A 26618-nucleotide genomic window follows, 5' to 3' on the forward strand; every position below is an offset into this window, starting at 1 on the left:
TTGTTGGGGGCACCCACTACCAAGCAGGGGTCACCCCATCCCCCATCGGTCACCCCATCGCCCATCAGGAGCACCCATCACCGACCAGGATCACCCACCACCCCTCTCCTCCCCCCAGGCTCGTTGGCGGTGCCATCGCGACCCCGTTGGCGCTACGAGGAAGGTATCAACGGCGTCTTCCTCAGCGGTGACGTGCAGATGACAGCCGGCGAGCTGCAGGTGACAGCGGGTGGCCTCTACCTCCTTTACGGCCAATTCGCCCTCACCTGCACAGCACCCACGTGTCCCCCCGGCACCGTCACCCTCCAGCTCCGCCGCGCCAATTCACCGCGCCCGTTGCTCACCGTGCCGCTGGTGCTGCCCGGAGGTGCAGGATCAGACCCGGCACGTTCTGGTTTGGCTCAAGCAGTTGGACAACTCCAGCCCGGGGATGTCCTCAGCCTGAATCTGGCCGGGGATGTGGCCGGGGACGGGGACGTGGCCGGGGACGGGTGGCAGCTGGCACAGGACGACCGGGAGGGGCAACTTTGTGGGGCTGCTGCGTATCGCTGGAGGGTGACACATGGGGTGGCAACGGGGTGACCAGCGGGGTTTGAGGCTGGTCACCTTCCTGGTTGGGGACATCTGGGGACATTGCTGACCTCCACGCCTGGAGATTTGGGTCCCAAGACCCCCATGTCAAGGTTTTGGGGACATCTGGGGACATTGCTGACCTCCACGCCTGGAGATTTGGGTCCCAAGACCCCCATGTTGAGATTTGGGGACATCAAGGGACATCAAAGACCTGGAGATTTGGGGACATCAAGGGACGCTGCAGACCTCCATGCCTGGAGATGTGGGGCTGGTGACCCACCTGCCTGGAGACTGGGGACATCAGGAGACCCTCGTGCTTGAAGATTGGGGACATTAAGGGACATTGCAGCACCCCCATGCTTGAATATTTGGGGCTGGACACCCCCATGCCTGGACACTGGGGACATGGAGGGACCTCGGACACCCCCGTGCTGGCCATTGGGGGACCCCAGTGCTGGACACTTGGGGACACCAAGGGACCTCACAGACCCCCATTTTGGGGACACTGGGGAGCACGGAGACCCCGTGCCCAGAGATGTGGGGGGTCCCCTGCTGGTCCCAGCCCCCCTCTCCCCACCCCAGCCGGCCTGGGGGGGGGGCCCCTCCCCCGCTAAATTATTACATGGCGCTTGGAGCCGCTTTATTTATTATTTAATAAATTTATTTATTATTCTCTGTGCCCCCAAATGGCCTTAATTACCCCCAAAAAAAGGGGATCCCCTGGGGCTACGCCCCCCCCCCCCCCGAGTGCTGTCACTGATCTGGACGCCGGGGTTCACACGTGTGCAAATACACGCACATGGATGTGTACGCCCACGGACGTGTGCACACGCAAATGCACAAGCGTGTGCACGGGGCAGGCGTGTGTGTGCGCACACCTCGATCCGTGCACACGCACACAGGCGCGTGCAAAAGCAAAAAAGGCACATCCGTGTGCACACGCGTGTGCGAGGCGCGAGTGCGGGCAAATGCAACTCCACGTGCAAATCCCCACACGTGGGTTCACGTGCACAAGCAGACGCTCGTGCAAACGCACATACGTGTGCGTGCACACACGTGGGCACACGCAAAGGCACATGGAAATGCCAATGCACATACGTGTGCATAAGCACACGCGTGGGCACCCACCCCCCCGCCCCGTGTCCCACTTTCTTAGGTGTCGCCGTCCCGCTGCTTAGAGCAAAAAAAAAACCCAAGCGTCCGGGTTTTGCAAGGGGGGGCCCCCCCGCCCACGGCCCCCCCCCCAAACCAGCTCCCCCCCGCGCTGTGGCCTTATCTGGCCTCCAGCAGCAGGAAATCCTCCTCGTTCAACGCTCGCACCAGGGCCGTGCGCCGCTTGCACGAGGAAGTGGAAGGGACCCAGGTCCTGGGGAACACACACACACACACACACACACACACACACACACACGCACACACACATCTGGGGCTCAATTGTCCCCCCAAATCCTGGATTCACGCCCCCTGGAGCAGGGACAAAGTTGGGGGGGGGGGGGGGGGCACAACCTCATAGCAGCCAGCAGAGAAGCTCCACTCCAAAGGGCAAAAGGTGCTTGGGAATAGGGGGGGCGGGGGGAGAGTCTGAATAGACCCTCCCTCTGAATAGACCCTGATCCCCCCAAATTTGCCCTTGACCCCCCCCCAAATTGCTCCTGACCCCATTTTCCCCCCTATTGCCCCCCGACCCCTAGATTTGCTTCTGCACCCCCAAATCTTCCCGGACCCCTCAATATACTCCAGACCCCCCCCCAATTTACTCCAGCCCCCCCCCAGAGCCCAGCTCCCCCCAATATCCCCCAGCCCCCCCAATTTTGCCCTGCACCCCTAGATTTGCCCTGTCACCTCCAAATTTGCCCTAGACTGCCCCACTCTGCCCCTGACCACCCCACATTCACCCTAGACACCCCAATTTGCCCCAGACACCCCTAATTTTGCCCCAGGCCCCTACAATTTGCCCCAACCTCCCCCCAATACATCCCAGACCTCCCCCAATTTGCCCCAGAACCCCCCAAAATTTGTCCCTGCCTCCCCCTTTCATCAAATTCTGCACCCAACAGTTTCTCTTCACTTTTATTTTTGGCTCATGGGGGGGGGGGTGTCGGGGGGGGGGGGGGGTCCCCAATTTGGGGGGGGAGGGTGTGTCCCCCAACCCCTGCCTGGCCCCACCTGGGGGAAACTGAGGCACAGCAGAGATGGTGCTGGACCCAGGCACATGCTGGGGGGCAATCCTGGGGGTGGGATTGGAGTTTGGGGGCCTCCCCTGAATATCAGGGTTAACCCCCCCCCAAATAAATAGGTAAAAAGGGGTTCCAGAGGTCCTGCAGGGAAGGACCCAGGTGACTGGGTGGGTCAGGGTCCAGGTCTGGAGGGTCCAGGTCATCAGCACCCCATGCACAACCCTATACGAGCCACCGGAGAATCCCCCCTGCTCGCCAGTCCTGAGCCTCAGGGGTGATGGAGGGGGGGGTCAAAGAGGTCACCACAGGCTTCCAGTGAGGGACCCCGGGGTCCAGGGTGGGGGTCAAGGTCCAAGTCTGGAGGATCCAGGTCATCAGCACCCCCGTGCACAACCCTATACGAGCCACTGGAGAATCCCCACCCCCATCCCAGTCCTGCACCTCAGGGATGCTGGGGGGGGGGGTGACAACCAAGGTGTCACCGCTGCCTGTCCCCCCAAAATAATCACACCATAAACATCCCAAAATAAGAGCGGGTGCCATCCACCACCCGCACCAGCTCGGGCGCCTGCACGCGGGTGAAAACCTCGTCGCCCGTTTCGAGGTGCACGAGTCCCCCCAAAAAACTGTGTCGGGCCCAGGGGACCCCCCGAGCCTGGTGACAATAAATCACCTTATTCACCAGAAGGTCGAGGACACCGGGATAACGGGGGGTTCGTTTGTGGATGCCGTGGAGGGTGGCGGCCTGTGCCGAGCACCCCGGAGCGCCCAGCTGCACCTTGGAGTAAACGAAGTAGAGGCCGGGCTGGTGGCAAACGAGGGAGCCGCCGTGGTAGCCCAGGCCCCGGATGAAGGCCCACGACTTGGCCGGTTCCCACCGAAGGGACCCGTTGGGTTGCGATGAGACGTCGGCGTCGGCTGGGGGGGGGGAGGAAGAGGAGGGATGAAGGCATCCTGGGTGCTGAGCACCCCAAAAGCTTCCAGCAGCACCCCGCTATAAGGGGACCCAGGTGTCCGGGGAGATGCCCCCCCCAAACCTTCCAGCACCCCCATTATCTATAGGGGACACAAGTACTTGGGTCAATGACCCCCCCAAACCTTCCAGCACCCCCATTATCTATAGGGGACACAAGTACTTGGGTCAATGACCCCCCCAAACCTTCCAGCACCCCCATTATCTATAGGGACCCAAGTACTTGGGTCAATGACCCCCCCAAACCTTCCAGCACCCCCCATTATCTATAGGGGACCCAAGTACTTGGAACAATGACCCCCCCACACCTTCCAGCACCCCCATTATCTATAGGGGACCCAGGAGTCCGGATCAATGACCCCCCAAACCTTCCAGCACCCCCCATTATCTATAGGGGACCCAAGTACTTGGGTCAATGACCCCCCCAAACCTTCCAGCACCCCCATTATCTATAGGGGACCCAAGTACGTGGGACAATGACCCCCCCAAACCTTCCAGCACCCCCATTATCTATAGGGGACCCAAGTACTTGGGTCAATGACCCCCCCAAACCTTCCAGCACCCCCATTATCTATAGGGGACCCAAGTACGTGGGACAATGACCCCCCCACACCTTCCAGCACCCCCCACTATCTATAGCCCCCCCCCTTCCCACCCCCCCCCTTACCTATGAGATGAGCCGCTGTTTCTTAGTTGCGGGGGGATCTGCAAAGTGAACCCGGGTGTCCAGGTGAGGTGCAGTGTCCCCAGGGTGGTGGCACCCGTGTCCCCAGGGTGGTGACACCCAGCTCCCCAAGGTGGTGGCACCCCCACCCCCAGGCTGGTGGCACCTCATCCCCAGGGACATGGTACCCGTGTCCTTGGGGGCGGGGGGGGGGGGGGGGGGGGCCCTGGGCTGGTGACACCCATGTCCCCAAGGTGGTGGCACCCATGTCCCCAGGACCCAGTTTTGGGGACCCACCTTGCAGCACCTTCTCCGACAGCTGCTGGTCCCCACTGGCCTGTGGACACCCACACGGGTCAGGGGACACACAGGGACACGGGGACACACGGGGACACACATGTGTGGACACGCGTCTGGGTATGGGGACACACAGATGTGCACATGGGGACATGAGAAGGGACACGAGGGGACATGAGGAGACACGGGGACACGAGGGGACATGGGGACACACAGGTGTGCACATGGGGACACGAGAAGGGACACGAGGGGACATGAGGAGACACGGGGACACGAGGGGACATGAGGACACACAGGTGTGCACATGGGGACACGAGAAGGGACACGAGGGGACATGAGGAGACATGGGGACACACCTGGGGATACATGAGGGGACACGAGGGGATACAGGGACACACAAGGGGACACGAGGGGACATGGCAATACATGGGGACACTCACACCGGGATACACGGGGACAGAGAGGGGACACACACACACAGGGACACGCAGGGACACGCACACGCGTGTGCGCCCCCACAGCCCCCTCCCACGCCCCGGTGGTGTCACCCGCTGCCACACACACACACGCGTGTCCCTCCACACACACGTGGTGTCCCCACACTGTCCCCATCCCCACCGGCCCCATGTCCTCCCCTATCGCTGTCCCCCATGTCCCCATGTCCCTAGATCCCCCACGTCCCCCCATGTCCCCCCATGTCCCTGTGTCCCCTCATGTCCCCAATGTCCCCCATGTCCCCCCATGTTCACCCATGTCCCCCAATATCCCCTGTGTCCCCATGTCCCTCCATGTCCCCACATCCCCCAAATCCCCCATGTCCCCCCGTGTCCCCCAACGTCCCTCATGTCCCCCCATGTCCCTGTGTCCCTCCACGTCCCCATGTCCCCCCATGTCCCCCAACGTCCCCCATGTCCCCCCCATATACTCCCCCTCCCATGTCCCCTCTGTCCCCCCACGTGTGTGTCCCCCCCCTCTGTGTCCCCACGTCCCCTCTCACCTGCAGCTGCGCCGTCACCCTCTGCAGCTCCCCCCGGACCCCCGCCAGCACCCAGCCCTGCACTGCCACCGCCACCAGTGCCAGGGCCACCAGTGTCCCCAACACCCACTGTCCCCAAGCTCGTCCCCGCACCCGTCGCCTCCACACCGGGATGGGGCGGGAGGCAGCACCCATGGGTGCCCCGGGGGGGGGCACTGGTGGCCAGGGCCCCGCCAGGGCGAAGACGCCGTCCCCCATGGGCCACCCCTGGCGTGTCACCCGCCGTGTCACCCGGCGTCCTGGGGACCTGCACCCGCTTTATGGCCCCGGAGGAAACAGGGCCCACGTCACCCGTCGGTGTCACCACCCGGGGGTGGCTTCCCCCGTCATGGGGACACAACGTGCGGGGGGGGGGACGGACACGTGGCCACGTGATATCACCCACCCTCCAGGTGACAAAAGGATCCTTGTCCCCTCCACCGCAGTGTCCCCAGGGTGTCACCCCTTTTGTGTCCCCGGGGGGTCTCTGTGTGTCCCCCCATGTCCCCAACACTGTGCCCCCCCCCGTGGTGTCCCCTGCACTTCCTCCATAGGGGACACATGGGGACCACAGAGGTGGCACCGCATCACCCTGCTTTTGGGGACATCGGTGACCCCACAAGTGTCACAGGAATGTCCTGAGGGTCATCAGTGTCCCCAGGGCCACTGGGGGTGGGGGTGGTGTCCCCATCCCCAGGGCCACTGCAGCTGGGGACATCAGGGGGTCCACAGTCTCCATGTCCCCACAGTGACCCTGGGATGCTGGGAGACAGCTTGGGGACAGTTTGGGGACAGTTTGGGGACACTGCAGGCTGTCACGTGACCACGGGGGGCCAATACAGGAAGCAGCTGGACATGGGGTGACACCGCAGGGGCACACGGGGCGGCGTGACACAGAGGGGGGTGGCACCCTCTGCCACACACACGGGCTCCCGGCCACCCCCAACCTTGTCCCCAGTGCTGGGGACACCACCCAGCCAAGGGGGACACGTGCCCAGCTGGTGGCACACTGGCACACGCTTGTGCACGCGTTCACACACACGTGCGACACGCTTGTGCCATGCGCATGCCGGCATCACGTGTGCACACGCGCGTGTGCATGTACACACACTCTTGTGTCATTGTGCACGGGCATCAGGCACACGTGTGGTGGACACGCCTGTGCCATGCGCACACACGCGTGTGTCACACACACTTGTGCTTCTGCATGCGCACAGACACTCGTGCCATTGCACGCTGGCACCATGCATGCACACATGTGCTACATGCTTGCGCCATGCATGCACACGCTTGTGCATGTGCACACACACATGTTACATGCTTGCGCCATGCACGCACACGCTTGTGCAAGTGCACACACACATATTACATGCTTACACCATGCACGCACATGCTTGTGCATGTGCCCACACATGTGCTACATGCTTACACCATGCACGCACACACTTGTGAATGTGCACACACGCGTGCTACATGCTTGCGCCATGCACGCACACACTTGTGCAAGCGCACACATGCATATTACATGCTTACACCATGCATGCACACACTTGTGCATGTGCACACACGCGTGGTACATGCTTGCACCATGCATGCACACGCTTGTGCACGTGCACACACGCATATTACATGCTTACACCATGCACGCACACACTTGTGAATGTGCACACACACGTTACATGCTTACACCGTGTGTGCACATGCTTGTGCATGTGCACACACATGTGCTACATGCTTGCACCATGCACGCACACACGTGCTCCATGCTTACATCATGCACGCACATGCTTGTGCACGTGCCCACACACGTGCTAATGCACACTTGCAGCGTGCACACACACGTGTGCCATTACACGCTTGTGCCTTCGCACGCTCGCACACGCTTGTGCACGTCCACACACACATGCTACATGCTTGCACCATGCCTGCACACGCGTGCTCATGCTGCCAGCACCGTGCACACCCACGCTTGTGCAAGCGCGCGTCCTCCCTCACTATGTTCTTGTGCACGCGCCCACGTGTGTCTGAGCACCCACACGCGTTTGCAGCTGCATGGGCACACGCACCCACACGCTTGCACCCAGGCGTGAGCCCACGCGTGTGCACGGCCGTGCCCGGGGCTGCGGACGCCGGAGAAGTCACCGGAAAGCGCCGCCCGCGCGGGGCCTTGCTGGGAAGGCAGGAAACCGCCGCCACCGGCGGCACCCGGTGTGCCACGGCCGGGTGCTGGGCTGGGTGCTGAGCGTGGGGTGCACCCAGCAGCACCCTGCACCCCGCGGCCCCGTGCACCGTGCGGCGTCGCGTGGGAAATCGCAGGCGGCACCGGGCACCAAATGCCACACAGCACCGTGCGCTGTGCATCAACGTGCACCGAGGGCGTGCAGCACCGTGCACCGAGGGTTGTGCACTGAGGTCGTGCAGCACCGTGCACCAAATGCCGTGCTGCAGCGTGTGCTGTGTGTCACCGTGCACCGAGGCTGTGCAGCACCGTGCACCGAGGGTTGTGCACGGAGCAGTGTGCAGCACCAGGCACTAAAGTCGTGCAGCACCAAGCACTGAGAGTTGTGCACCGAGGGCGTGCAGCACCGTGCACCAAATGCTGTGCTTCACCATGTGCTGTGCATCACCGTGCACCGAGGGCGTGCAGCACCCTGAACGAAGGCCCGTGCAGCACCGTGCACTGTGCACCAAGCAGCGTGCAACACTGGGCACCGAGACTTGTGCACTAAGCAACGTGCAGCACCGTGCACCGAGGGCGTGCAGCACCAGGCACCAAATGCCACGCAGCACCATGCGCTGTGCAGCACCGTGCACCGGGGATGTGCAGCACCCTGCACCACAGGCTGTGCACGAGAAGTGTGCAGCACCAGGCACTACGGGTGTGCAGCACCACGCACCGAGTTGTGCACCAAGCAACGTGCAGCACCGTGCACCGAGCCCAGCGTGCAGCACCGTGCACTGAGGATGTGCAGCACCGTGCACCGAGGGTTGTGCACCAAAAACGCGCAGCACCGTGCACCGAGCGCCGTGCTGCACCACGCGCTGAGGACTGAGCACCGTGCGACGTGCAGCACCGTGCACGAAGGGCTGTGTGTCCCGAGGGCCTCATCCAGCCCCATAGGCCCCGTATGGTCTCAGAGAGGCCCATAGGGTCCCCTATAGCCCTGTACAGGCCCCCTGACCCCGCGGTCCCTCTGGAGTTCACAGGGTCGCGTGGGCACCTATGGAATCCCCACAACCCCAACGTGCCCTATAAGGTCCCCGTGATCCTGTGGCTCCCTATGGAGTCTTCACAAGCCTGATGTCCCCTACAGGGTCCCCACAACCTTGTTGTCCCCTATGGAGTCCCCATTGTCCCTTACAGGGTTCCCACAGCCCTGTTGTCCCCTATGGAGTCCCCGTGTCCCCCACAGAGCCCACACAATCCCGCTGTCCCCTATGGAGTCCCCATGTCCCCTGTAGAGTCCACATGATCCCGCTGTCCCCTATGGAGTCCCCATGTCCCCCACAGAGCCCACACGATCCCGCTGTCCCCTATGGAGTCCCCATGTGCCCCACAGAGCCCCCATGATCCCGTGGTCCCCTATGGAGTCCCCATGACCCTGTCATCCCCTACAGGGTCCTCACATCCACAGAATCTCCATGACACCATCATCCCCTATGGAGTCCCCTATGGGGTCCTCACAACTTCATTGTCACCTACAGAGTCCCCTATGGAGTCCCCAAAGCTCCGTTGTCCCCTATGGAGCCTTCATGACCCCGTTGTCCCCTACAGGGTCCCCATGATCCCATCATCGCTTACAGGATCCCCATAGGTCTGTCATCCCCTCCAGAGTCCTCAAGGCCCCTATGATGTCCCCATGACCCCATCACCCCCTATGGAGTCCCCATCACCCTATTGTCCCCTCCAGAGTCCCCACGGCCCCTATGGTGTCCCCATGTCCCCATCATCCCCTATGGAGTCCCCACAATCTTTTTGTCCCCTCCACACTCCCCACAGCCCCTATGAAGGCCTCACCACCCTGTTGTCCCCTGCAGTGTCCCCACGTCCCCCTGACACCCCCAACATGCCAATCCAGAGCCAGGCTGTCAGAAAGGACTTTTTTAACGGAAAGAAAAAAAAAAAAGGGGGGAGGGGGTCGCAACAGGGGGTGGCAGAGTGGGGGGAACCCATGGGTGGCGGCCACACGCTTAGGATGGGCACCCAAACATGGTCATGGCCTCGGCGAACTCAACGAAGTCCTGGCAGAGGGGTTGAAGGTCGGGCTCTTGACATACCTCCTCCGAGGGCCACGCCTCCAGCCACGTGTCCTTGCCGATGAGGTAGGAGAAGCTGGAGACAACAAGGGGACAGAGGGGACAGAGGTGACATCAGTCAGAAGGGGGTGGCATCCCGTGGGAGGGGACACAGGGATGGACAATGGGGGTGCACAACCCTATATGAGACACTGGAGAATCTCGGGCTTGAGTGGGGCGATGCCCCCGTGTACTTGGGTGTTCACTGTCACCGTGTCCATGTGTCTCTGTGTCCCCATGGCTCATCTACCCATGTCCCCAATGTCCCATGGCTCGTGTTGTGTGTCCCCACACGTGTTCCCCTCTGTGTCCCCACACGTGTTCCCCTCCGTGTCCCCACACGTGTCCCCCATGTCCCTACCGGCTGCCGGTGACCCACAAGTCACTAGCCAACCCCCAGAGCAGGTAGTCCTGGCCGATCTGGAGCCTCAGAGCGTCTCGGCACTGCTTGTGGCTCACGAAGGTGCGGTTGCTTCCTGCTGGGTCCTCGTCGGTGCCTGTCCCGGGGAGGGGGACACATGGGTGACATGTCACCTCTCCCCCGACACAACGGGGACACCCACTTTGCCACATCCCACCACAGGGACTCTCAGTCCCCAGGGAGCCACTGGTGGCCTTGGTCGCACCACCCTGCTGGTGTCATCAGCCATGGGTGACACCAGTTCCCTCCAGCATTCCCCAGCACCTTTGGGTATCTCCACCCCCACCTGGGTGACACCAGCTCCCATGGGTGTCCCCAGAACCCTTGGGTGACAGCAACCCACCTGGCTGTCCCTTCTCAAGGGGTGTCCTCAGCACCCTTGGGTGACACCAACCCAACTAGGTGACACCAGCCCTCATAGGTGTCCCCAGCAGCCTTGGGTGACACCAACCCACCTGGGGGCCCCCAAGCCACCTTAGTGACATCAACCCACAGGGATGTCCCTGTCCCTGGCTGTCCCCAGCCCTAGGTGACGCCCACCATGACCCTCAGGGTGGCCTTGTCCCCCCCCCTCCCCGGGGTGCTCGTACCCATCTTGATGACGGAGAGGATGGTCATGATGTAGTTGTCATGGGACGACGTCTCCCCTGTTGCCACCAGCTTCACCTTGTACACTGGGGAAGGAGACATCACTGTGTCACCCACAGGCCTAGAGAGCACCCCTACTCCAGGGTGCCCCTCAACATGTGGGGGGCTCTTTGGCCACCACTTTCCTCCCCATATCACTCTACATCCCCACCTGCCCTTGTCCCTCCATGTCCCCCTGTCCCCCCATCCGTGCCCCTCATGTCCTCATCCATATCCTCCATGTCCCCTCCACATGCCCCAACTCCCCCCATGACGCCATATCCCCCATTATCCTTCCATGATCCCATGTCGCCCATGTCCCCCATGTCCCCCACGTCCCCCATGTCCCACCGTAGTCAACTCCCGGCTCGCAGGCGCGCTCAATGCGTTGGTCAACGGTGATCGGGACTTCGTGCTTTTGCCGCATGAAGCAGTTTTCTGCGGGGACATGGGGACACGTCCATGACAAGGTCTATTGCGGTAATGACATGTCCCACCATGTCCCATCATGGCAGGGACATGTCCCACCATAGCAGGGACACGAGTCCATCACAGACATGACACATCCCATCTTGTCAACGACATGTCCCATCAAGCACATGACATGTCCCATCATGGTCACGATGTGTCCCATCATGGTGGGGGTGTTTCCCCAGTCTGTCCCCATGTCCCTGTGTCCCCATGTCACCTTCGGCACAGCGGCACACGTCCCCATGGCAGATCTTGCTCAGTTTCCCACCGTCCTTGTCCGGATGGTAGAAACGGGTGCAGCGGTCATCTGCAGGGACATGGGGACATGAGGGGACAAGAAGCAGGGAGGGAGGGGGACACAAGGGGAAAGGACCAGTGGGAGACAGGGGGACAGAGCGGTGGCATGTGGAGGCAGAGGGTCAGCAGGGAATGTAAGGGGACATGGGGGGACATGGGGACACAGGCATGGGGAGAAGATCAGCAGAGACATGGTGGGACAAAGGGACAGGAGGCGACACAGAGGGAGGACACAGAGGGGACTTTGTGGAAGCAGGAGGCACAGAGGAGAGTGTGGGGACGGAGGGGACCTGAGGGTGACACGAGGGGACACGGGGCGCACCGATCTTGTAGTAGGTGTAGACACTGACTGACGCCGGCTGGATCAAGCCCACCTGGAACCGCTGGTGGGCCCTGAAGGAGAAACACTCCTCGGCCTTGTGCGAGATCTGGGGATGGGGACACAGGGACATGGGGACACGGGGACACAGGGGTGACAGTCAGCCAGGCTGGGAGTCAGTGCCCTGACCGCCAACCTGGCCCTGTCCCCAGCCATGTCCCCATGCTGTCCCTCCCCATGACCTGGACCTATCCCTGTCCTTGTCCCCACCCCCGAGACCCTTTTCCTGTCCCCACCTTTGTCCCCATCCATGTCTCCAACTCTATTCCCATCTCTCTCCCTCTTCCAGTCTCAATCCATGTCTCCAGACTCACCTGTGTCCCCATCCCAGCCCCGACCCGGTCCTGTCCCCACCCATGTCTCCAGCTTCATCCTCATCCCTGTCCCCATCCTGTCCCTGCGCACATCCCCACCTCCATCCTACGTCCATCCTTGCCCCTGTTCCCACCCTTGTCCCATCTTGTCCCCATGTCCCCCATGTCCCCACCTTGTCGAGGTAGATGATGAGGTTGCTGCGGTCCGACTGTCCTTGGTCGATCTCAAACTTGGAGATGTACCTGTCCACCCCATCCGTGAGCTGGGGACAAGGGACACAGTGACACCAGGCATGCAAGACACACAGGGACACGTGGGGACACGCAGGGACACGTGACCACATCAGGATACAGGGATGTACAGGCACGGTGGCACATGGTGATGCTGGCCACATCGGACACGCGGCCATGGCAGGATGCAGGGGACTTGCAGAGATGTGGGGACACAGGGGGGACATGGGGGTGCAGGGACAGTGACACCAGGGGACACATGGCCATGGAGGGGAGGGCAGGGACACTGGGATGTAGTGGCACAGGGGAATATGGGGACACAGTGACACATGGGGATGTGGGGACACAAGGACATGGGGGACACAGTGCGACACAATGGCACAAAGATCCTGTGTCACCCCTGGGTCCCCCCGTGTGTCCCCATGTCCCCGCACTCACCCTCTTCAGGTCCTGGAGGTCAGGCGTGAAGCCCGTGAGCATGGAGACATCAAGGATGGACATGGTGGCATCCACGTTGTCCAGGTGCCTGTGGGGACAGGGCTGAGGCCACCTGTCTGTCCCCAACTGCCCTATTGTCCCCAGCATTCCCATCCTTGATGTCCCTGTCCCCAGTAGCCCCATTGCCCTCCCTATCTCCAGTGTCCCTGATGTCCCCAGTGTCCCCAGCCTGTCCTACCTGGTGCAGATGGTGATCTTGACGGAGCGAAAGATGCCCTCCTGTTGACTGCCTGTGGGGGGACATGGGGACAATGAGGAGACACAGGGGATATCGAAGGGGACATGAGGTGCCATGGAGGGTACACAGAGGACATGGGGAGGGATACAGTGAGAACACGGCAGGGACATGGCGGGGACTCACCTGCGTTCACATCCTCCACCTGCACCTGCAGGTCAAAACTGTCACACTTGTTGTCCTTCTCGGGGATCTTGGCATTGTAGATGGTCACCACCGTCATCGTCCCCTTGCCCGTGCCCTCAGCTTTCACTGTGAAGTCCTCGTTGAACTTAGTCTGAGGGGAGAGGGAACGTTAGGGAGGGACAGGGACGTCCCCTGGGAGGGACATAGAAGGGATGGGGCATCCTGGGCCATTGAGACATGCGGGAACATGGAGGGGATGTAGAAGGGACAGGGACATCCCAGGACACGGAGAGGACAACAGTGTTGCAAGACACAAAGGGTACAGGGACATTGAAGGGCATGGAGGAACATGAAGGGGACAGGGACATTCCAGGTCACAGCAAGGGAGGGAACAAGATCATGCAGGGACATGGCAGGGACATCCCAAGTCTTGTAAGGACACAGAGGGACAGAGACACCCGAGGCCATAGCGAGGGGACAAGATTGTCCTGGAACATGAAGGGGACAGGGACATCCCCTGGACAGCAACAGCAGTGCTGCAACCCCACAGTCCTGATGGTGACAGTGTCAATGGTGACAAGGGTGCTGGTACCTCGGCGGAACGTGCCACCAGGGCGTTGCGGTTCTCGATGCGGTAGGTGATGGCACTGGCCCGGCGCGGCAGCAGCACCGACACGTCAAGGTTGAGCTCGAGCTGCCGTGGAGTTGCTGCCTGGTACTGGGCCAATGCTTGGAATACCATGATGGTGGCCTGCAGGGACACCTGTGTCACCAGGGCTTGGGGACACCATCTGGAGCATCCCCAAAGCCCCCCTGGGTGGCCCTGAGCCCAGGGTGGCCCCAAATCCTGGCGCCACCTGGTATCACCTGGAACATATTCTTGGGGGTCTTATGGAGCAGAGGTGTCCCCCAGGGATGGGACGTGTCCCTGAGGGTCCCCAGGGTCTGGAGGTGTCCCCAGGGACTCGGGTGTCCCCCGAGGACAGGCCTTTTGGCTTTTCCAAAGCTCTTGAGATCCCATTGGACCAGGGGTGTTCCCCAAGGACATGACATGTCCCTGGGGGTCCCAAGGGCCCTGAGGTGACCTCCAAGCCTTGAGGGGTCCCCCAATGCCTTTGGGGTCCCTGGGATCAGAGGTCACCCCCCCTCCACAAGAGACGTGCCATGTCCCTGGAGTCCCCAGGGCTACAAGGTGACCCCTAAACCCCCAACAAAACCCTCAACCCTTCCTTCCTGCCCTTCCCCATGGCAGCAGATGCCAGGAGAGCACCCATGGGTGCTGGAAGGGCTCGTAGCCCACCTGAGTAGATCCGTAGCTATCACCGAAGTAGTTCTGCTGGGCAAGCCAGCGGGCCACTGGCCCTGTCAGCTCCACTTTCTCCATTTGCAGCAAGGCCAGCAACGCGTAGGATGTCCCCTCGATGTTGTAGGTACGGGCGTTGCGTTCCTCCCAACTTCTGCCCTCTGGAGTGACATCAGTCCCTCAGCACCCTCTAGGGACTATTTCTCCCCCCACCTGGTGACCTAGAGTGACCTCTCCCCCACACCCCCCACTTTTGTCCCCCCGCAGTGAAATGTCACCTTTGGAAAACTTCATGAGAACTTTCTCGCTTTTGAGTTTCCCTGCCAGGGCCAAGGCATAGGAGGTCAGGGCCACCGTGTAGGGTCGGGCCAGTGACTGGTACCTCCGGGAAAGGTAGTCGGCAGCGTCGGAGATGCTGCGGTCCAAGTTCTGGGTGGAAGGGATGGTAAGTTTGGATTCTCAAGTGGCTGCTATAAAGGTTGGGCACGGCATCTTGAAGCACTGTCCTATGTGGCAGGTGCCAGTTGTCCCCTCTCTCCCCATCTGGGGTTGAGGACTGAGCCACTCACGTTGACGTGGTTCTTGCAGATCTCCCGGGCCTCCAGCAGCGCGACGAGGACAAAGGCTGTCAGCGACACCTCAGGCTCGGCACCCTGGTAGCCTCCCTGCGTGACAAAATGGAGGGAAAAAGCCTCAAAATCATGGTTTTCACAGCAAGCTCTGTCCACCCAACACTCGTCCCTGTCACCCAATGTAGTCCTTTCCCCACAGCTCATTCCAAAAGTCCGTCTCAAACCAACAGAGCTTTGACCACCAGCAGGGACAGGGTTTGGATCCCCTCATACCAACATCGGTTTATGGAGGACAGGAGCATCTTCTTGGAAAATCCCATCTGGCTTCTGCTTCTCCAAGATGAGCCATTTCACGGCACCACAAATCACTTCAGGCTCAATGTTTATCAGCTTGATGGCCATGGAAAAGACTTTGGTCACGTAGGCTGTCAACCTGGGGACAGGAGAACCTTAGGGTCACGTCCAACGCTGTCACATGGACCCATGTGGTAGTGGCAACACGACCCTCACCAGGTGCTCGGTGCACTGTTCGTGAAGGTCGAAAACGAGCCATCAGGTTTCCGGTAAGCAAGTTCTTGGGTGTAACCTGGTGAGGAGATGGTGGTTGGCCAACACAAGGAGCACCCAGTCAAGCTGAGGTAGCTTCAGACCACCAACCCACTCCAGAGCACATTCCAGTGCAAACCAGTAGGTCTAGAAATCCCCAAACTGGTAGCACCCAACCCATCTCTTCTTCAAAGGCGCAGGTTTCTTCAGCACCTTGGAGGATGGCGACATTTTGCACCCCAAGAGAGGAAATCAGGGGTTGCCCCCACTCTTTGGGGAATGCTCCTACCCTTTGTAATCAATTCGATGGCCTCCGTGCGGCGGTCAACACCGAGGCTTTCCCACTGCAAGGTGGTGTCCAGGTAGTGGGTGGCAATGACAGTGGGTGTCATCCCGATCATGTTTTGCTCCCCACAGCCCGATGGCGTCACGATGAGGTGCTTCAGCTTGTCCCCATCAATGGCTTTCTCCACCATGATGGACACAGGGTTGCCTGGACCAGAAGGGGAGATGTCAAGCCAGGAGTGTCCTGTCCCCTCTCAGCTTGTCCCCACGTGTGTCCCTTCCCCTGCTCTCACCTTGGATGCTGACTCTGGTGTCCGACTCGGTGTTGGGGACAATATCAGAGATGTTTGCTGCCCTCACCTTCTCCTCCTGTACACCATCTGTGGGGCAGGGAGGCCAGGATGGAGATGGGTGACACCAAATCCTTCATGCCCCCACCCACCCTGAGGTGACCCAGCCCTGCCCTACATCTGCAGCAGGATGTCCCTTGTGCCTCAAGATGTTCCAGAGCCATACCAGGATGTCTATTCTCCCTTGAGGTGCACCAGCTCCACAGTAGGATGTCCCTTGTCCCCAAGGATGCCCCAGACCCACAGCAGGACATCCCTCATTCCCTGAGACGCCATAGTCCTTGTCCCCAAGGATGCCCCAGTCTTACCGTTGGTGGTACATCCTTCATCCCCTAAGATGTCCCAGACCCACAGTGAGACTTCCCTCATCCCCAGATCCTTCCCCTCAGTGGGACATCCCTGTGGGGCTGAGATATCCCCAAGACCAGCCACAGCCACTCACTGACTCCCTTGTTCTTCGGGTCCAGCTCAACTATCTTCACCGTCTTCTCCAACCTCACCCCTTCGGGCTGCAGAGTTGAGAATCCAAAGCTAAAGTTTGGGGCTGGTTTTGGGTGCCCCCTTCCCAACCTCTCTGGGTTGTCCAGGAGAGGTGTCCCCGTATAAACCAGCACCCCCAGGTCATGGGACAGACTGAGAAAGCCCCAGGAGACCACACTGGACCATCCTGGGGGGAGGATCCTTCATCTCTGGCTACCAGCACCAGGATGAAAGTGGAGACAGGGATGTCACAGGGCCACCATGCTGGGGACATCTCAGGGATGGAGGTGGCACCCTGTGATGGAGATGCCATGAGCAGCAATGGCCACTCACCACAACTTTGAGCTTCTTCTTGACACCATCAGCCACGTCCTTGCCCCGGACGGCTCCCTTCACCTCGATGTCATGCAGCCCCAGCTGTAAGGGCACGATGACAAAGGGCACGGCCCACGACGACTGGGCTTTCAGCTTGATGATCTGCTGGTAGCGCGCCTTGGGGGTGGAGGCACTGCACACAGCTGGGTTGTGCATCAGCTCCACGCGTACCTGTGGGGCAGAGAAATGTTCCCGTGGGGTTCAGGTGGGCACAGACCCCCCCAGAAGTCCGGTCGCGAGTCCCCTGCTAACCGTGATATCGTGCAACCAGTAGTTGTAGAGGACGGCACGGATCTCCACCTGCTCATTCCTCACCACGGAGTAGGGCAGGCGCAGGTCAATGAAGAACTCCTTCATCACCGTGATCTCATAGGGATCAGCCACGCAAAGCCCTGCGGGGTGGCCCCCGGGGACATGGGGTTCAGGTTTATGGGCTTGCTAGGCCCCTCATGTCCCAGGGACATCCCCAAGGCTTTCTGAGATCCTTCAGATCCCACAGAGTCCTCCCAGGATTTAGGAGAACCTTCAAGTCCCACAGAGTCCTCCCAGGGTTTAGGAGATCCCTCAAATCCCACTAAGTCTTCCCAAGGTTTAGGAGACCTCTCAATTCCCATGGAGTCCTCCCAAGGCTTAGGAGATCGCTCAAGGCCCAAGGACTTGCACCAAACATTGGGGGATCTCCCCCACATTTGGGGCACCTCTCCAGTTTTATGCTCCCCTCTAAAATTTTGGAGATCCCCAAGGAAACCCCAAGGAAACCCACCAGGCTTTAGCAGACCCTTCAAGTCCCAAGGACCACCCCCAAGGTTTGGGGGATTCCTTTGATCTCCAGGGACACCTTCCTACTCCATCACGTACCCTTCGTCGGTGAGAGGCTGATGGCCAGGACCTCCCATGTGGTGATGGAGTCCTTCAAGTACACGGGCAGAGTCTTCGTGGAGATTCTGGAGAGGATGGGAATGACCAAGGGGGCCATAACCAGCCCCAATCCAGGCAAGGAAGGTGTGACCAGCCACCAGGATGGAGTAGGGGGAGGTCATAGCTCGTCCTCAAGCTAGACCAGATGGTTGTAGATGGCCCTTGAGCTGGACCAAGGTGTCATAGCTTGTCCCAAGGCAGCACCAGGGGGTCAAAGGTCTGGACTTGGGGGGACCATAGATGGTCTCCAGACTGGGCAAAGCAGTGTCCAGCACGGGACAGGGAGGAGGTGGTGATCCCCAAGCTGAGCCATGGGATGGAGGGGTGGTGGGACAAGGGCACGGGGCTCACCCCAGCTCATTGGGAGGCTCTGTCAGTGGCTCCACCTGCCACAGCCAGCTCTCCGGGAAGAGGCTCCGTGAGGTGATGTCCTCCTCAGCCAGGAAGTCATCTTCCGCCTCGCCTGGGGGTGGCAGCATCCCTCTCGACCGTGGCCTCAGGGGCCCAACCCCTGGGTGGGGCATCATCCAAGCACCACCCTTGTTCTTCCCAAGCATCATCTAGGCATCACCCAACTTTCATCCAACCATTGCCCAAAATTCATCCAAGCATCACCCAAGGAGAGCTCAAGGAACGCCCAAGGTTCACCTGACCTTCACCCAAGCTTCACTTGCCCAAGCTTTGCCCAACTGCCAGCCCCACCATCACCCCACCACAGCCCAGCACTTGCTTCGAGCCAGCTCAAGGAACTCGTGCTGCTTCTGGTCACGGATGCCCTTGATGTAGTTGCAGCAGTCGAGGAAGGCCCGGACGCAGGCTTCTCCATCCTGGATGTAGTTGGTCCGATGCTCGCAGCTGTGGCCCATGGGGTTCTCCTTCATGCCGTCCTCACAGCACTTGCGTAGCACCTTGTCCGTGTACTCAGCCGCTGCCAGTACCGAGGCACCCAACTGGCACCCAGTCCCAAAGGCCCTGGTCTGAGGGCTGTCCGGGACATGGGACACTCTGGTGTCCCTCAGGGACATGGGACACTCTGGTGTCCTTTGGGATATGGGATGGTGTGGTATCACCACAGACATGGGACACTCTGATGTCCCTCGAGGACTTGGGACACCAGTATTGATTGGAACATGAGATGTTGTGGTGTTCTTCAAGGACCTGGAACACTTTGGCATCCTCAGGGACAGGAGCGCACTCTGGTGTCTCTCAGGGACTTGGGACACTGGTATTGATTGGGACATGGGATGCTCTGGTGTTGAATGGGACATGGGACACTCTAGTATCCCTTGGGGACATGGGACACTGGTATTGACTGGGACATGGGACACTCTAGTGTCCCTCAGGGACACAGGACACTTTGGCATCTTTAGGAAGATGGGACAAGCTGGTGTCCCCAGGGACACAGGACATTCCAGTGTTCTTGGGGACATGGGACACTCCCAGTGCCACCTACCCTTGTTGCCTTTGTACTCGATGAGCTGCAGGGAGCGGCGCTTGCGTTTCGCAGGCTGAGGACACTGGACATCTGGGGACAGAGAGGACACAGGTCAGCACCCCACAGTGTCACAGCCCCAAACCCAAATGTCACTTCCCCTTGACATCAGTTGTCCCATCAGGTCACGCATCCCCCACCCCTGAGGTGTCACACTTCCCCATCCTTGAAGTGCCACAGCCCCATCCCCAAGGTGCCACCAACCCCATCCCCAAGGTGCCATCCCAGGTTGTCCCAGCCCCCAGCATGTCCCCTACCCCCTCGCTGTGGCGTGGCAATCTTCATGTTGGTGATCAGGCTGAGGCCAGCATCAGCAAAGACACCCACGTTGTCCTTCCCGCTGCCCGGGGTGCAGCCGATGTCACTCTTCTCCACTGTGTCCCAAACCTGAGACCAGCAGGGGACAACCATGACAGCCACTGCCACCACCCAGGGCAGTGGGGATGGGGACCTGGGCACCCACCTTGGACTGGGTGAGCTTGTTCTTGTTGAGGACAAAGACACCCTTATCCACGGCCACCAACCCCACGTGGGCGTTGTGGTCACCCTCGATGCGCAGTCGCATGGGTGTCCCCGGATCGTGCACCCGGTTGTCAGCCTCTGTCGCTCCCTTCACCACCAGCTGTTGGGGACATAGGGCAGGGGTGGAGGTGTCATGTCCACAGGATGCCCAAAAAAACCCTTCATCACACCCCCAGGAGCTGGCCTATGAGGGTACCCCAACCCCACAGGGTGTTGGAGTCCTCCAGGGGTAGCCGATGCTGTGTCCTTCACGATGGAACATCTGGACCAACAATGGACCACCTGTGCCCAAGGCCCCCCGTGAGATGCCCAAGCCCTTCATGGACTACCCAAATCACCTAAGTGACACCCAGTCCCCATCACAGGCTACCCAAGCCCCGCAAGGACCACACAAGACCTTCCAAGGGGCCACTATGTCCTTCCAAGGGCCCCCCAAGCCCCTCAAGGGTCACCTCAAGGGTTAGTCAAACCACATCCAAGGCTGAGCCAATGTCCCTGACCCCTGGGACAGTGGGGCCACACTCACGGTGCCCATGCAAGTGTCCTTGACATCAACCCAGATGGAGTCGGCAACAATCTCGCCAGGCATCACGAAGTAGTAGGCCACAATGCGGAAGGAGGGGATGAGCTCAGCCGTCACTGGCAGTGACATGGTGACCAGGGTCTGGCCGGCCTCGTGCCGCTGTCGCCCCACACGGACGATGCGTCCCTTGCTCATGATCTGTGGCGGGCAAGGAAAGGCAGGGTTGGTGTCACCTGGCCATCTACATGCCCAAGATGGAGGGTGGTTGGTTGGCAGAGGCCAAGTGCCCTCACCAGGTAGGTGAAGTACTGGACGGAGTCTCGGACAGAGTTGCTGTTGCTCTTCAAGTGGAAGTTCACGGGAAGGTTGTCACCAGGCTGCAGCTCGATGGCCCCCACGGCCAGGTGGAGGAAGTTGCCGGAACCACCCTGGCTGTGGTAAGCTGTGGCAGTCATCTGCCGTGAGGCCTGGCGGTCGGGTGGCAGCCCTGGCTGGGCCGTCCGCACCTGCAACACCGGGGACACGGTGGCACTTGATCAACAGGGAGAGGTGTGGACCTGGGCAAGTGTCAGCATGGAGGTCTTGGCCACCATAGTGGTCTTGGGTGCCCTGACCCCTGCTGCCCTGGTCCTTGGTCAATGGTGATCATCTCCTTGGTCAACCTGGTCATCTCGGCTACCCTGGATGTCTTGGCCACTCTAGTCAACTCAGCCAAGACGTTGCTCCCATCCCCCTGGCATCGGCCATCCCAGATCTTGGTCACTGGTGAACCCTGCTGACCCTGGCTGCAGGCCACCATGGGCAACTTGGCCACTCTGGACATCTCCACCAGTCTCCCTGAAATGAGACATCCTGGTCCTTGATCAGCCTAGATGTCTCGGTCAACCCAATTGTGTTGACCACCATGGTCTCCCTGACACCAGCCATCCTGCTCCTTGGTCAGTGGTGACCAGGATAGTCCTGATCCTTGGTCACTCTGGACGTCCTGATCACCACAGTTACCTCAGCCATGCTGGTCCCCCTGACCTTGGCTGTCCTGATCCTTGGTCAGTGGTGATCTGGGTGGCCCTGACCCTTGGCCTCCATGGATGTCTAGGCCATCCTGGTCCCCCAATCCTGCTGTCCTGGTCCTTGGTCAATGGTGACCATGCTGGCCATGGTCCTTGGTCACCTTAGACATCTCAGCCACATTGGTTGTCTCAGCAACTCCAACCTCCAGGTCACTTCAACCGCCCCCTGGCCACCTTGGCCACTCCAGTTCCAAGGCCACTCCAGCAGCTAGCCCCACTCACAGTGATGGGGACCGTGTTCTTGTTGGCCGGCATGTTGAGGACCAGCTTGGCTGTGCCGTCACGCTGGGTGGAGACGAGACCCTGGAAGCCATCAGCCTTGACGGTGACACGTGGAGCCGGGGACTCATCTGGGTTAGTGACGTAGACCTGCAGGGGATACGCTGTGACATGAGGAACTTACATGGGGACACGGCATGAGGGATGACACCTGGTGCCGTACAGGTGACACAGGGACAGTCCACGGTCCCCAGGCCCTCTCCAGGTGACACAGGGGTATGACACGGTGATAGACCCTGATCCCCACGTCTCCTCCACCCACAAGCCCCCAGACTTGTCCCATTCCCATCCTGATGCTGGGGACTCCGATATCATGGGGGTCCTGGGCCAATGCCACCGCCGTCCCCAGCCTTGTCCCCAGATGCCATTACCGTCAGATCGAAGGGCATCCCCGGCTTGAAGTACTTGGGGGTGTGGGTGAAGTGGATGGTGTAGGGGGATGTCACGATGTGGATGCCAGTGCGTTGTGCCTCCACCATGTCACTGCCTGTCACGGGAACAGCCACGTCACCCAGTGCTGGGACAGGGCTCCCAGTCCCCTCCAGGGACAGCCCTGTCTGACCTTGGGTGGCCCCAGATGTTCCCATCCTGGTTGTCCCCAACCCCACCTGTCCCCAGCCCCACATGTCACTGCTGTCTCCATCCCCCTATGTCCTCACACGTCCCCAAGTGTCCCCCCACCTACCCAACTTCTTGAAGACTGTGACAGAGACACACAGCCCATGGCCTCACACATCCCTGATGTCCCTGTCCCCCCAAGTCCTCTGTGTCCCCCGTGTCCCCCCTGCACACCTGACTCGGTGATTACGGTGACAGAGACGTAGAGTGAATGTCCCACCAGCTCCTGGTAGTTGGCGAATCGCTGCCGCAGCATGGCCATGGGCAGCACAGCTTCCCCGTTCCCGTCAATCACCTGCGGCATGGCGTTGGTGGGACAGGGGACAGCCATGGGGACCAGGATGGGGACAAAGGGGACAGGGGATGGCAGAGCTCAGCAAGGGACAGAGCTCAACAGGGGACTGGAATAGGGACAGGGGTCAAGGTCAGAGTCACCTGGACACGCCGCAGTGACTGGGGGATGCTCTTCTTCTCGTCGTCCACCATAACACCGAAGAGGACGAAGGCTGTCCCCTGCAGGTGCTTCCCGTACAGGTACCTGTGGACAAGCCACCACTGACATCATGAACCCCTGTGTCCCCATGTCCTCATCACACCCACATCACTGTCACCCTGTGCCCCCACATGCTCTTGTCATGCAACCCTGTCACTCCACATGCCCATGTCCCCCTGTCACCTCCACCACCATCACCCTGTGTCCTCCTCACCCCCTGTTCCCACCATCCCACTTCCCCATCACCCTCAAATCTGTCAGCTTGCATCCATGGCACCCCCTCATCCCTGGGGACTTTGCACAGGAATGTCACCACACACCATCACCCATGGGGGTTTGACCCCCAAAATGAGCAATTTTGGGGTTCCCATCCCACCTGGCTATGATGGACACTCGGAAATCTTCATTCCGGTCAATGTAGAGGAACTTCTCCTCCGGCTCCAGGACCACCTCAAAGCTTGGAAGCACTGTGGGGCGGACACCCAATGGACCCAACGCATCCAGAACAAGGGAACCAGGTTTCTGGGGACCCCCACCCCACCTTACCATACTCCTTGACTTCAAAATTGGTTTGGAAGACCTTTTCTGGTGAGTCTTCAAATTTGGCCATTATTGTCCATGTTCCCAGGCTGGAAAAGTCAGGGGACAGGATGAGGGGACAAGTCCAGGGCCATGGACATCCCCGGGCCACCCTGGGAGGTGACACCCACCTAACGATGCTGGGTAGGTTGTGGTTGAGGGAGAAGATGCCGGTCTTCGTGGGCGAGGACACAGACGTTTGCTTGATGATGACATTATCAGGCGTCTGAAGGGACATGCAGTGGTTGGGGACAGTGGCATGGGTGATTGTGTCCCCATGTCCCTGTGTCCCCAGCAGGCACCCACCTTGACCTCCACGATCACTGTCTTGGCCACTGGCTTCATGAGGTGGTCCAGAGCAAATAAGCGGCAGAGCACTGTGAGGGGACACAGGGGACACAGTGAGCAGGGACAGTGTGGGGACATCCAGAAATGGGTGCTGGACCCCAAAATGGGTGTTGGGTGCCAGTGGAGATGTCAGGGAGATGTCCCCAAATGGGTGCTGGACCCCAGCACCCCAAGGTCACACCAGCATCCCAAGGTGCTGCAGAGAGGACCCAAACTCCTCAAGGTGCCACCAAGACCCCAAGGTGCCACAGAGGGGACCCAACACCCCAAGAACACACCAGTGGAGCCAGGAGTGTAGATGGGCTTGTCAGTCTGCACGAAAATGTGGCCACTCTGGAATGACACCAGCAGGACCTTCTCCAGGGACACCTGGGCCACTCGCACCGACACCGAAACAAACTGCTTCTCCGCTGCCTGTGGCAGTGCCTTGGCCGACACCTGTGGTGACAGAGGACACCAGATGGCACCTGCACCACAGGGACCAGGCAGGAGACACCAGGTGGCACACATGCCCAGGGAACAGGGCTGAGGATGGCAGGTGACAGTCCCCAAGGACTCCAGGGTGACCATCATCAACAACCACCAGGTGACCGTCCTCTAGTCACAGGGTGACCATCTCCAAGGACTTTGTGGTGACTGTCCCCAAGGATCCAGAGGGGACCACCCCCATGGACCCCCAGGTGACCATCCTCTAATCACAGGGGGACCATCTCCAATGACTTTGGGATGACTGTCCCCAAGACCCTGGGGTGACTGTCCCCAAGCACTTCAGAGTGACCATCCCCAAAGACCCCATGGTGACCAACTGCTCCCCCCCCCCCCGCCCAGGCCCCACCAGCCCCATGGAGATTCTCCACCATCTTGTAGAGGGTTGAGCCTCATGGGTCACCCTTCCTGGGGCGGGAGGGGGCAGTGACCGGCAGGGAGATGACACAGGGGTGGTGACACACCTTGATGGTGGTGGTGGCCAACATGCCCTCGGCGGGGCTCAGGGGCACACGGATCTGGTAGAGCACGTGGCGCTTGAGGGGAAAGTCCTGCACCAGGAGGGTGGCCTCGGCCTGGGCAGTCAACCCCGGCGCCTCCAGCACCACCTGCTCCTCCGTCTCCAGCCGCAGCACCGCTGGTGTCACCATCGTCACCCTGGGGACACCGGCCATCATGGGGGGCTGTCACAGACACACCCCCCCCAGCACCCTGGGGACCTCACAGCACCCAGAACCACCCCCAATCTATCCCCACAGCACCCTAGAGATCCCCTGATCTGTCTCCCACAGCACCCAGCACCCTGAGGACCCCATGGCACCCTGGGGACCCCCCTGATCTGCCCCATAGGCCTGAAGCAACCCCAAATCCCCCATTGTGTCCGAATATCCCACCACCTTACACCCCAATATCTCTCCCATTTCCCTCCAGCACCCACCCCTATTGGGGGGTCCCGGTCAGGGGGGTCCTGGGTAGGTTGGGGGTCCCTGGCAGGGGGGGCCCAGGTAGGTTGGGGGTCCCAGACAGCAGGGTCTTGGTTCTGGGAGTCCTGGATATGAAGGTCTCCTTCAGGGTGGGGAGGCCTGGCCATGGGGGTTCCATCTGGGGCAGGGGGTCTTGGTTGGGGAGGGTGTCCAGCCGGGGGGGGTCCTATGGGTGGGGATCCCATGGGTGAGGGGATGTCAGGGTGCAGGGATCCCATGGGTGGGGTGGGTGGGTGTCCCAGAAGAGGGTGTCCAATGGGATGTGGGGCGTCCCATGGGTGAGTGGGGAATCCTGGCGTGCATCCCAAGGAAGGGGGGGGTCCCAGAAGAGGGGGTCCAATGGGTTGGGGGGGTCCCATGGGCACATGGAGAATCCCAGGGTGGGGTCCCAGGGGTGGGGGGTCCCAGGTAAGGGGATCCAATGGGGGGGGGGGTCCCATAGGGGATTGTGGGGGAGGGGGGAATCCCATGCATCGGAGGGAGGGGTTGCAGTGACTCACATTTGGGCATGGGTGGGGGTCACGTGCAGCAGCAGGAGGCCGAGGAAGAGGGGCAGCACCGGAGCCCCCATGGCTGTAGTGGGGGGGGGGTGGACGGAGACGAGGGGTCCGGAGGGTCCCTTTATGGTGGCGCCACTGGTTAATGGGTAACCAGCACCCAGACGCCTGGGTCCACCCACATCAGCACCCCGGACGCCTGGGTCCACCCACGCCAACGAGGCCCAGACGCTTGGGTCCACCTGGGTGGGGGTTGGGAGATGCCTGGATGCCTGGATCCACCTGGGTGGGGGTTGGGGAGGGTC

The 26618-nt window shown here is 60.6% G+C and overlaps 2 protein-coding genes across 2 annotated transcripts; both read right to left on the bottom strand.

The window, feature by feature from the left end:
* Positions 1-2719: 2719 nt before the first annotated feature.
* On the bottom strand, positions 2720-5934 carry TNFSF14 (TNF superfamily member 14). The gene is made up of 4 exons (XM_074810694.1): positions 5682-5934; positions 4667-4724; positions 4391-4411; positions 2720-3668 (listed from the first exon to the last, which is right to left on the bottom strand). The coding sequence occupies exons 1-4, from the start codon at positions 5916-5918 to the stop codon at positions 3256-3258; spliced, it is 729 nt and encodes a 242-aa protein (XP_074666795.1). The 5' UTR covers positions 5919-5934; the 3' UTR covers positions 2720-3255.
* Positions 5935-9786: 3852 nt separating this feature from the next.
* On the bottom strand, positions 9787-26402 carry C3 (complement C3). The gene is made up of 40 exons (XM_074810704.1): positions 26317-26402; positions 25298-25490; positions 24626-24785; positions 24306-24376; positions 24131-24225; positions 23967-24049; positions 23797-23887; positions 23363-23465; positions 23102-23222; positions 22681-22796; positions 22253-22399; positions 21254-21466; positions 20964-21158; positions 20379-20537; positions 20173-20302; positions 19877-19948; positions 19154-19351; positions 18775-18934; positions 18364-18449; positions 17758-17897; positions 17464-17676; positions 17093-17159; positions 16594-16680; positions 16305-16508; positions 15980-16055; positions 15743-15902; positions 15467-15562; positions 15176-15326; positions 14895-15058; positions 14187-14345; positions 13595-13745; positions 13412-13463; positions 13174-13261; positions 12678-12767; positions 12134-12239; positions 11732-11821; positions 11395-11481; positions 11007-11090; positions 10357-10492; positions 9787-10032 (listed from the first exon to the last, which is right to left on the bottom strand). Exons 1-40 carry the CDS (start codon positions 26385-26387, stop codon positions 9891-9893), a joined length of 5007 nt encoding a protein of 1668 aa, XP_074666805.1. The 5' UTR covers positions 26388-26402; the 3' UTR covers positions 9787-9890.
* Between the last annotated feature and the right edge of the window lie 216 nt (positions 26403-26618).

The sequence above is a fragment of the Strix aluco genome, chromosome 38, assembly GCF_031877795.1.
Source record: "Strix aluco isolate bStrAlu1 chromosome 38, bStrAlu1.hap1, whole genome shotgun sequence".
NCBI classification, from domain to species: Eukaryota; Metazoa; Chordata; class Aves; order Strigiformes; family Strigidae; genus Strix; species Strix aluco.